The 12,577-nt window shown below is 42.0% G+C and overlaps 1 protein-coding gene across 1 annotated transcript; it reads left to right on the top strand.

The window, feature by feature from the left end:
* Positions 1-10,004: 10,004 nt before the first annotated feature.
* LOC146634373 (phospholipase D1-like) lies at positions 10,005-11,406 on the top strand. The gene is made up of 3 exons (XM_085350436.1): positions 10,005-10,226; positions 10,517-10,765; positions 11,189-11,406. Exons 1-3 carry the CDS (start codon positions 10,005-10,007, stop codon positions 11,240-11,242), a joined length of 525 nt encoding a protein of 174 aa, XP_085206562.1. The 3' UTR covers positions 11,243-11,406.
* Positions 11,407-12,577: the final 1,171 nt, after the last annotated feature.

The raw sequence follows: 12,577 nt of genomic DNA, 5'->3' as shown, positions 1-12,577 counted from the left end.
CAAGGAGGTCCGTCTTGGTGCTTTCGTTTTATGAAACGGTGCCATTTTTCCATCCGGACCAGGACTACGGTAGCGCAGCAACTTCCAGCGGATTATAAGGAAAAGCTGGCCATCTTCCGCTCCTACTGCAGCAAACACATCGGCGACAAACACATCCAGCCCAGCCACATCACAAACATGGACGAGGTCCCGCTCACTTTTGACATCCCGGTGAGTCACACTGTGGAGAAGAAGGGGACCAGCACGGTAGCGATACGCACAACGGGGTATGAAAAGTCTTCTTTTACTGTTGTGCTTGGCTGCCATGCTAATGGACAGAAACTGCCGCCTATGGTGATTTTTAAGAGAAAGACTTTGCCTAAAGAGAAGTTTCCAGCAGAAATCATCATTAAGGCAAATGAAAAGGGCTGGATGGATGAGGAAATGATGAAAGAGTGGCTGAGGGAGGTGTATGTAAGGAGACCAGGTGGTTTTTTTCCACGCATCACCATCGCTGTTGATCTGTGACTCTATGCGTGCCCATCTCACAGCCGATGTGAAAAAACTTGTGAAGCAATTGAACTGTGAGCTTGCTGTCATTCCGGGAGGCCTGACAAAGGAACTCCAACCGCTGGACATCGGTGTGAACCGCCCGTTCAAAGTAAGGCTGCGAGCGGCCTGGGAGCGATGGATGACCGGTGGAGACCACAGTTTCACTAAGAGTGGGAGGCAGTGCCGGGCGAGTTACGCCACAATTTGCCAATGGATTGTAGATGCTTGGGCTAACATGGCTGCTGGCTCTGTTGTTCGAGCTTTCGCAAAAGCCGGCATCGTTTCCGAGGAGCCGCACGGCACGGAAAGTGACTCTGACGGTGAAGAAAGTGAACCTGGCATGTTTGATGGAGATTTAGTGCAGCTGTTCAATTCAGACACAGAGGATGAGGACTTCGATGGGTTTGATTGATGATAAAAATGTGAGTACCAAACTTTGTTTTGCTCCTGCTTTATTTTTAAATACGCACACTTGTATGCTTGTGTGTTGTTGATGATGACGATTACCGGCAATAGAAATGTGAGTAAGGTACCGAATTCAGGTTTGCTCCTGCTTTATTTTTAAATACGCATACGGTACTTGTATGCGCCCTATGATCCAGTGCGCCTTATGTGTGTGTTAAATACAGTAAGGGCACACATAACTGAGACTGCGCCTTTTAGCACAGTGCGCCTTATGGTCGTGAAAATACGGTATGTGTAAAAAGCAAATGTAGGAGCTGTGATAACTGTGTCTGATAGAATGAAGAGCAGACTGATATATGAAATATTCCTTTATTGGGTGAGAAAATCAGACCATGTCATAACTGCTTTAAGTCACACAGAATAGATATCAGAGCCTTAAACAGGCTGACTTCTGCTAAATGGGTCAAACTGGGCAGAAAGTCTACAAACACATAACATCCTTATAGAATATGATGTAACACTATAGATCAACTTAGCTCAGAATATATAAAGCATATAAACAGTTACAGCAATATGATGCAACAAACACAGCAGCTACTGATCCAAAATACTCAAAGCTTCATAGAACTGAAACCAACATTTATTTTTAGCTCCATTCTGCTGCTGATACAGACTTTAGGTTTCTGAACATTAAACTTATTGCTGCCTTTCATAGTGTGTAACTTGAAGGCCCTGAGTACTTTCTCCCACACTGAAAACACTGGGATGATCACATTATTTGAACATTACCTAATAAGACTGATTCAGCACAGACAGTTATGTTAAACTTTCCTAGCAGTCCTTCACAAACAGGGAACAGTCTGTCTATTCTCTCCATCTGTCAGCTGCTGCTGGCTCTTCCTCCTCCTCTTCCTCACACACTGCTGAGTTTGTCCTGGTGGATCATCGGGGTGCAAAGCCTCACAGATGATGTGCAGCAGTGGCTCCCTCAGTCTGTCCTCACTCTGGACACTTGCAGTCGTCACACATGGAAATCAAATGTGTGATAAGCTGCAGGATTCAAACACAAGTGTAACTTATAAACACATGTTCATACTTTTATTCCACAATCAGAGAGAAAGAAACAGAGAGAGAGTGCAGGACAGACAGGTGACAGTCTCAGGTGTACACACTGCTACACAACAGCACCAGAGAAGCAGGATTTAGTGTTTGTGTTATTACGAGTGTAAACAAGAAGAGTTCCAGATGGTGCAGTGGACACATGTGTGACTGCTGTGATTAAAGCATCTTTCTTTCAGCTTAACGAGTGAACCGTCAGCTCGTTCAAACACACGTTAAAGTGCGTTTGGCTCGACACCACCGAACAGAGGCAGCAATATAACACAGCTAACATTAACAGTGCAGTGAATCCTGCTTGTGCCGTGATGTTCAGGACTGCAAACCGAGCAGCATCACTGACTTTCAGCTTGTTGTGTTTGTGGATATATGACTGACTTTAATTATCCACAAAATCATCACATTCTCTGTCAGATTAAGGTCGACTATTGAACGGCGTATATTTTAAAGGCTTTAAAAGCAAGTTAACGCTGAAAGTACAAACATCACTAATGTCACATAACTCTGCCGACAAGGCATAGCTATGGCTATGAAATGCTCTTTGTGTATCACTTCTTCATTATGAAAGATGTCATTAATGCACTAGTAATGTCTCATCTGGAGTATTGTTCAATCATTTGGTCAGCAGCTAATAAGACAGAGCTTAACAGACTTCAGTTAGTCCAGAATAAGGCGTCCAGATTAGTGTGAAGATGTTCATACTATACTAATATTGATAAAATGCATAATAACCTTTCTTGGCTTAACACCAGGTTGGATGTAATGTGTTAGAACTACCAGCAGGTGGGGATAAGAGACCTTTAAGGTGTTTGGTGCCACGCTCCACCTTCAGGTTTAAAACTAGTGTTAATGGAGTTTGAAGGTTGAGTTTGTTCCACGACTGCATTTCACTCACTGCCTCTGTTTGTATCTCTGTCACTGCAGGACCAACATGGAGCCAGAAGTCAGCGCTCTCAGGAGGCCGACAAACCTCACAGAAGAAAGGGAGAGAAAAAACACACCTGTGACGAGTGTGGGAAGGGTTTTACTGTGAGGGCTTCACTAAAACAGCATCAGGTCATCCACACTGGAGAGAGACCGTTCAGCTGTGACTTTTGTGGGAAGTCTTTTTCCTTGAAGCGTTCCCTAAAACAACACCAACTCATCCACAGTGGAGTTAAAGCGTACAGCTGTGATCAGTGTGGCAGAGCTTTTACTCAAAGTAGCCACTTACAGAGGCATCTAGTTACCCACTCTGGAATTAAGCCATACAGCTGTGACATCTGTGGAAAAACTTTCAGCCAGAGAGGGAGCCGAAATACACACCTACGCATTCACACCAGACATGATGTGTACTGCTGTGAACAGTGTGGCAAACAGTTTACAACTCACACACACTTGCAACGACACATGCTTACCCACACTGAGGAGAGACCTTATCAATGTGACCTGTGTGAGAAGACTTTTAAATCTCCACGTCACCTGAGAGGACACCAACAGATCCACACCAGAAAGAGACTCTACAAGTGCAGCTACTGTGAGGTATGTATTTATATTGTTATCTTGTCATTTTAGCCTGACTGTTTGGAACAACTCTGCTCATTAAACTGTGTTAGCATGTTAGCAATTCTACTGCATGGAAAAGCAGCTCTGAGTGATTATTCAGATTTTCCTTTCAGTTATGATTTTAGTATTACTGTAGTATTATGGTGGTAGTATTGTAGTTATTGCAGCCCAGTAAACTGAGTGTGTTAACTGAAACAGTCAAATGTAGTTGGACGTCTGCAGAGATGCTCTTTATTTCAGGCGACGTTCAGGATACAAATGTTGAAGGACTGACTTACACTGTCTTTGTGTCTTTGTTTAGAAGCAGAGCGACACAGATGGATCCAGTTCTCAACCCTGTCATCACTGTGGTGGTGGGAAAGACTTTCATTGTGACCTCTGTGGAAAAACTTTCAGTCGGCAAAAGACCCTAAAAAGACATCAACGTAGACACACTGGAGACAAACTGAAATACTGCAAAGAATGTGGGAGAAGCTTCACCACACCAAGTGATTTAAAACGACATGAACTGATTCACAGTGGGGTTAAAAAGCACCTCTGTGATCAGTGTGGGTCATCCTTCACCACTGCAAGTCAGCTTAAAACACACAAAGGAGTCCACACAGGAGAGAAACCACACAAGTGCAGACACTGTGAGAGAAGCTTCTCACAGTCAGGTAATCGTAACAGTCATGAACGTGCACACATGGAAGGAAACTACAGCTGTGACCAGTGTGACAAGAGCTTCAGGAATCTCAGTTCATACTCTGCACACAAACGATCCCACGTTACTAATAAACTGTTTCACTGTTACCAATGTGCCCAAACATTCACCTCATTGTCTGCTCTGTGCAAACATCAGCGCGATCACTCAGGGCTGAAATCACTCCCATCACTGGATCACAGTGAATTTGAAGACACAGAAAGATCCTCTGGTTTCCTCTGGTCAGACTCAAAAAGCTTGAGATCAGGCTCCACAGAGTTCAGATAGAATCATTTAAACTTGTGTTGAACTGAACTGGTTGCTGGGCTGAACTTCTACATAATACAGATCTACATGGGATCTTCTTTTCTGTTGTTTTACTGAGTCAGTTTTGTCCTTTTTTCTCTGTCCTGGTTTTGCTCGTCTGTAAATGATTGAAACTCAGTCAAATAGTTCATTGTTCTCCAGCAAAACGGTTTGGAAACTCATGTTTAACCTTTAAAACTCTGACATGTTTTAGCACACAAGGCTTCATCGGGGAGTTCACTCATGATTGGACCATGAGAACAAAGGTTTTTAGTTCTTTCAAAGAGAGTCTTGGAGATGTTTGATGTTTCTGTTTTTCTGAAACCACCTGAAAGAAAAACTATTTTTCTTGCTTTATGTAGTGTGGAAGTTTTTAATGTTTCTTCATCTGTGATGTTCTTGAATGTGTTCACGTGAAGATGGTACAAATAAACTGTCCTTTCAGCTTTAGCTCCTAATTTATTCATTATTTATGGATGTAGCACAGCAGCCGTCTCTTGATTAACACATGGAGGGCTCGGGATCTGATGGTGTCGTCTCCCTAATTTGCCCACTCAGTAAATCTCACTCATGGCCAAGAAATTGAAATAAACCTTGTTTCCCTGCTGGATAGTGATCCACTGTAACTCTGCTTCTCCTTCCTGTTTAGGATTTCTGTGGCTGAAGTAAAATTCCCTCCATCCATCACTTATCCTAGCTAACCCAAAGTGAAATAAAGTTTTGCTCGTCTTAAAAAAGCATTACAATAATGGGCATTACCAATGCAAACTGAATGATACAGAAGATGAAAGAAGAGACTTTGATCAGTTAATAAAGCTCATGATCTGGATTCATTGTGGCTGCTACACAGATACTTCTGGGTCACTTCTCTCAGTTAGGAACCTTCCTCACCAAACTGACTGTTGGACCACACCCCTGGTTTCATGAGAAATTGTTTCAGCCATGATTTCTCTTCCTGTATTTCAGAGTAAAGACTGAAGTGACAAATGGAAGCATGTTTAAAAAACACAATGTGAGAGAGACGTTGAGGTCCTTAGAAGTTACCCTGGGTTTTTCTGTCACCCTGCTAGATGTTACACACCTTGTTATTGGACTGATTTCTACTGCTGGACTACTCCTGCGGAGAGTAACAATACTCTTACTAATTAGCTCCCTTTCACAGCTTTGGGGATATTTATTTTTGTGTTTGCAGCGCTGTGAGCCAGAACAGCGAGAGAAAAATCTGCAGCAGCGACGAGCCGAATGCTTACGTGAATCGCAGCAGCTGCACATGTGCTACGCTGAATTAGAGGATATCTTTGCTCTGGATTTCTATTTCTACTTTTTCATTTCTATATGATTCTTCTTGCATCTAAACAAAGATGATTCAATTTGCTAAATGTTGATGGCTCTTCGTGCTCAGGTGTAAATGAGACGTAATATTTGCTCTTGGTTTGGTTCTCCTGTACAGAACCTTGCAGTACAACAGAAACCTAAAAACATTATTTGTAGTTGTTATTCTTAGTTGTTCTGCTGCCTAAATACCACAGGGTCTAAATTGGTGAGCGTGTTTGCCACTATATTTGCCCTGGATGTAGATGCAGAACCTCTTGCTCTGTATTTGAGAGAGAAACTTAAAAGAGATGTGACCTGTCAAAAAATTGCTAGTAAACGTAGCAGGTTCAGCTCTTTCAAGGTTACTGCTGAATGTAATGATGTGGGTGAAATGTACAATCCTGAACTCTGGCCTGAAGGGGCTCTGGTCCGGCGTTTTTATGAACCTCGTAAGCCCTGGTGCCAAGCTCAGTGGATCCAGCAGGGGAGATAACTGCGCCTTCTGGTACCAACGTATCAACATGAAGATGTCTATTAGGATATTATCTTACAACTGTCGTGGTCTACGTTTGGGACAGAGTGCAGGGGACAAAGCTCGACGGATTGTTGTGGACAGTCTCCTTGCAGAATGTGACATTTTATGCTTGCAGGAGACATGGTTGTCCAAACAGGACCTGGGAAAACTTAACTGTCTAAATGCAAGTTTTTTGGGAGTGGGGGAATCAACAACTGATCTCAGCACAGCTATAGTCAGAGGCAGAATACCTGGAGGGGTTGCTGTGCTTTGGGACAAAAAAATAGACCCTGTGATAAAGCCCATTAGACTGGATGTAGACTGGTGTATTGGTATACAATATACACAGAACAATAGTAGTTTTATCATTCTTAATATTTATTCTCCCTATGAATCTTGTCAAAATGAGCAAGAATACCTCAGTAGGCTGGCTTTTATTAATGCATTTATTCAAGACAACGATACTTACAGCATATATGTTTTGGGTGATTTTAATGCTGATCTCACAGACAGCAGTTCTCAGTTTGCTAACCACTTAACTCACTTCTGTCAAGTTAATAATCTTATCCTGTCTACCAAAGTGTTACTGCCTGCAGACAGCTATACATACATAAGTGAAGCCTGGCATAGTACATCATGGCTGGACCACTGTATCTGTACAGCTGGACATGCAGCTTTAGCAAACATGACTATCAGGTATGAGGTAACCGTGTCAGATCATATACCTTTTGGTTTTACTGTGAATGTGGAACAAATGCCAGCAACAACTGGAAACAATATTGCTACCAGTGTAAAATTAGACTGGTCAGCTTGTAGTGAAGATGATTTCTTAGCTTATCATAGTAACACCGATATACATCTGAACAACATTTCTTTGCCCAAAGAAGCTATTTTGTGCAAGGATGTCAACTGTAAGAATGCTGTGCATAAACCTTTACTCTGCTCCATGTATGATGATATAGTGACTGCTCTGCATGAAAGTGGTACACTGCTTGATAAACAATATAAGCATAAGGAACCTAACATCAGACCTGGCTGGAAAGAACATGTATCCATGTACCATGATGAAGCTCGCATAGCTTATAAATGTTGGGCCATGGCTGGAAGACCTAAACAAGGCCCAGAATTTGAACAGAAAAAATGTGCGAATGCCAGATATAAGTACGCTGTTCGCTTTATAACTAAAAATGAGCAAATGCTGAGAGCAGATTCTTTGGAAAATGCTGTGTAATAATATGGCAGATTTTTGGAAAGAGGTGAAAGCTCTTAATAACTGTAAACCATCTCTACCATCAACTGTTGAAGGTGTTTCTGGGGCAGATAGCATTGCAGCGTCATGGAGACAGCATTACAGTGCGTTGTTTAACTGTATAAAAAGTGATCCATATGAGGACAATCTTGACATGAGTAATGACACAATAAGTGTAAGGACACGTGAAGTATATGAAGCCATTCATAGGTTGTCTGATAATAAATCCTCTGGTTTGGATCACATCACTGCAGAACATTTAAAACATGCTAGTTTAAGGCTAGCTCCTCTTTTTGCGCTCTGCTTCACTGGGTTTATGATTCATGGCATATTACCAGACTCAATGCTGTGTATTTTACTGGTACCAGTTATGAAAGACAAAGCTGCAAAAGTGAGCTGTTTGGATAATTACAGGCCGATTGCACTAGCCAGTATTTTATCTAAGGTGTTAGAAAGAATCTTGTTTGACAGAGTTAGTGTGTTCATCTCTTCTCTGGATAATCAGTTTGGCTTCAAACCAAAGCACGGCACTGACATGTGCATATATGCACTTAAGGAAATAGTCAGGTTGTATAAAAAATTCATCTGTCCTCATGTGTTTCATTGATGCCTCTAAGGCTTCTGATCGAGTGAACCACAGAAAACTTTTTGATAAACTGAAGACACGGGGAGTTCCTCAATACATGGTGAGGATTCTCTCTTACTGGTACGCTCGTCAGAACATGCAGGTTAAATGGGGAAGCAGTATTTCTGCCCCCTTTGGTGTCAGCAATGGTGTCAGACAGGGTGGGATTTTGTCTCCAATTTTATTTAATATATATGTTGATGATCTGTCCATACAGCTGAGAGCCTGTAACACTGGGTGTATATTAGGTAAAGCACTGATAAATCATCTCATGTATGCAGATGACCTGGTTGTTTTTAGTCCAAGCAGTGCTGGGTTACAGGATCTTCTTAATGTCTGTACTGAATATGGTGTGCAATATGACATTGAGAACAATGCTGCTAAAAGTGCTGTTCTGATATGTAGAACCAAGCAGGATAAACAGCTAAATTTCCCTTTGTTTAAACTGGCACAAAAAACTCTTGAAGTTCATAAAAAGGTGAAATACCTCGGTCACTTTATTACTGAGCAAATGAATGATGATGATGACATATACAGACACCGATGTAAGCTCTATGTGCAGGGAAATACTATTGCACGCAAATTCAGCTTTTGTTCACTTCCAGTTAAAGTGGCTTTGTTTAAAGCGTATTGCACACCGCTATATACTGCCCCCTTGTGGTCATCCTACAAACAATGTAGCATGCAGAAGCTGCATGTTGCATATAATGATGCGATGAGAATCCTTTGCAGGATACCTAGAAGTGGTAGTGCCAGCCAGGTGTTTGTAGCTGTGGGTGTCTGGACTTTTAAAGCACTTTTAAGAAAGTTAATGTTCAATTTTAGAGAACGACTGGATGGTTCGAGTAACAGTATAATTTTAGCACTTACAAATCCGACAGTGAGTGGTTCCCGTTACTCATCCAGTCTCAGAAAGCACTGGTTAAAGTGTTTGTGTATTTGTTGATTTATTTTAAGTAATTGTGTTTTATGTATATTATGGTTTTATATTTTTACAAATGCTTTATATACTTATTTATATACATATATATATTTAATGGTTTATACCTTGTGTTGTGTGTGTGTGTGTGTGTGTGTGTGTGTGTGTGTGGGAGTTGTGTGTGTGTTTCTTGTCTTGTTTTTATGGACATGAAGTCTGCCAATAAAGATTTAATTGAATTGATTATGAAGTTATTGAGCTGCACATACTTTACGACCTGCTTAAGTTCGAGGTCACAGCGTCTGTAGAGCAGCTGGAACATAATGAAGTCTACAAGGTTAAAGTTTTCTCTTCAGTTATTGTTCTTTCTGCTGCTTGGTTTGATGGATCTGAGAGCTTTTGTTTTTATTATTGTTATTTTAATTATCATTAATATTTTACTCATTATGTCTGCCCATCTCTCTAATGTGAAGGTCAAAGGTCAACATCCCAGTGACATAAGAATAATCCCAAAGGGGCAAAGGCAGCGGTTAATTTAGCACATTTAGCATTAAGGGTACAGCAAGGATATACTTTTACTTATTGTGGCAGGGGTGTGGTCTCTGGCCTGCTGCAGTGGAGGCTGGTGGCGGGACGTTGGACGGCACAGGTGAGGGTGATGGAGCTCATGACTCTCCCCTTTATAGTGACGGAGGAGACTGGCGTGGGGGAAGCGTGTAGTGGAGGAAGCTGAGGAGAGAGCTGGTTTCTGGTTACAAAGACGGCGTCAAACCAGAAAAGATTGCTCGTGGTCAAATAATGTGTCAATCACCTGTGAATCAAACTGTGTGTGGCTCAGTTCATGTCACAGTGTTGTTTAGTATATCTTCACTTGTCTCACTCTCCTTCTGTTCTGTCCATCAGGACGATCCTCAGCGCTTACACAGATCCTCCATCGATGTTTTGGATCCAATCAGTGATCAGTTCTACGAGGAGGCCTGGATGTTCACCAGCGCTCGCTACACCTCCATCTACCAGAAGGTGAGTGTACTCCTTTGTACTCAGATTAACATTTTACTTCTTAAAATACATTTTCATATATGAGCTTTCTATTATTTCATGGGCCATTTAATCAATATTAAAATTACAAGCATATCAACAAAGGTCAAGCTGGTTTTTTCCACTTGCTGTCACACAGTCATGGAGGAATACATTAAATACATAATCAGTCATAGATCCTGAACAATGACATTAAAAGAAAGTCTGTGGCTCTAAAAACTAAACAGTATAAAGACATGCTCCAAGCTGCTGTTTCTCTCCTACTCCTCTAGGTTTTCCACTGTCGGCCATCCAGCGATGCTGGAGGGCTACCTGGCCAATGCTGGCCTACACAAAGAGGTCCCGGCTTGGAGGAGCTGAAGAAGATCCTTGCCTTCCTCGTCAGTTTCCTCTTCAGTTCCTATCCCAACAAAACCTTCTTGCACCTATTAGCTCCAAAGAGGCTATGGTGCCCGTGGAGGTCTGGACCTGAGGCCTGTGCTCATCACGTGGATAGAAAAAACTCTGACACCATTCTGGAGGTCTGATGGGACTCTGACCAAAACACAGATGAAATAAAACTTGAGGCTGGAGCTTTTAAAATTACTTTTTCACCTCATAGATTAATGCTCATGATTGCATGTTAGCAAGACAGCATCTCCCCAAGGTGAAACTCTCAGGAGACATTTACTCTTAAACTGTAATCTGGTTGAGACTACTTGAGGAGATCTTAGTAGCGAGTATGTGGATTTAGTCTCTTCACCAACAGCAGACAGACCCATGCCAAGAAAGCAGACATGTTCTCAAAGAAAGCCGAGAGCAGAGATTGGAAAAAGCTAAAAAGAAAAAGCTGCAGCTTCAGACGACTATCTGCCTGTAAGGCTGAAAAAGTCCAGTTACGCTCTATTTTGGAAAAGCTCCCAGTTTTGGTAACCTGGACTTTTATTTCCCCTCTTCTGCTACAGATGTTGACTGTGACCTCAGAGGCCAACTGGACCACACAGCTGCAGCAGGAGTGAGGGAGAGGAGTCTTCATCCAGCTTCAAAGAAAACATCCAGGTAAAGTGACGTGGATCAGCGGATAAAGCCGTCTCCACTTTCAAAGGAGATCCTCTGAGAGAGAGACTCTCTGAGCCATTTTAGCCTCAAATTATAGGACTTTATAGTACAGCAACACTTTTAAAGGACAAAAATAACATAAACTGTGACTGTAACACAAACAAAATATTGCATGTGTTTTTAAAAGTGTTCCTCCGATGGGCAGGATATCACTATTAGACTGTCCCACCAGCCAACTTCAACAAGAGACCACAGCAGCATTCAGTGATCAGCACAGATGTTCCTCTAACACTCAGCATCTGATCCCTGTTGGTCTGTGTGCTTCTGCTTTTGCTCAGTTAGAAACCCTGCAGCAACCCGACCCAAAACTGTGTCTTCTTGTTGGCCTCAACGTTGAAGTGTCAAACGTCCAACATCTGGAAAGGAAACCACGCCAGTGTACTGTGATGTTTCACCAACATGTGGCAGACGCTGGTCCTGCCTTTCATGCTGACATCAGCAGAGAGCCCCGCCTACCTCAAAGCCTCCCCTGTCATGTATTGATCAGGATGATTATGAAGATGAGCGAGTGCAAATAAGACTGTAAAAGTCCACGAGCAGAATGTTTGGATGCTTTCTGATGATTCATGAATATCATGAGAGTGTTTGTGTGTTTTGTCTTTTCTTTGCTGACGTTTGTTACTAACAAAGACAATTTACGCTCTGTGTGTGTATTCATCCTTACCAGCCGCACTCTAACTGCAATGAAGGAAACAAACTGTAGAAATGGTCGACTCAGTGACTTCATAAAATATTGAAGTGGTTCAGGTAGAGCCAGTTTTTAAATGACCATGAACACTGACCGTATTGTATCTGTACAGCATGTTTTTCTATTAGACAGATTTGTAACAGAGGCCTTGCTCTCAGTAAGTTTGAAATCCTTTTCTGATTTCTTTTGTAATCTCTGATCTTTGTGTATCCTGCTCAGTTTGCATGCTGCCTGTAGGAGTTTCTGTCTTTGTATTTGAAGATAATTCATTGAATATACTCAGCTGCTTCCCTTTGGTGCCTCACACATCACTGAAGTTTTTCAGTGTCCAGTTATTTGTTTTTAATAGCTGTTTGAATTCTCTGTATGTTTGACCCTGTAGACTGTTTAATGGACTGCTCGTCTTCCTGTTTGTAACCACTGCCTGTTTAGGACTAAAGATTTGGATTTTTGACTTTAACACAGCCTCTGCGTGTCGTCCCTTTGTGTCCTCGTCCTCTGTGAATGTGTCACAGATGTTTCCATGATAATAACACAGCTTTCCCAC

Source organism: Diplotaxodon limnothrissa, linkage group LG3 (genome assembly GCF_057381915.1).
Source record: "Diplotaxodon limnothrissa isolate DT_005_m linkage group LG3, D_limnothrissa_male_GT1.1, whole genome shotgun sequence".
In the NCBI taxonomy this organism is placed as follows: Eukaryota; Metazoa; Chordata; class Actinopteri; order Cichliformes; family Cichlidae; genus Diplotaxodon; species Diplotaxodon limnothrissa.
Note: the sequence above shows the minus strand (reverse complement) of the source record. Positions and strands in the feature narration are given on the sequence as shown.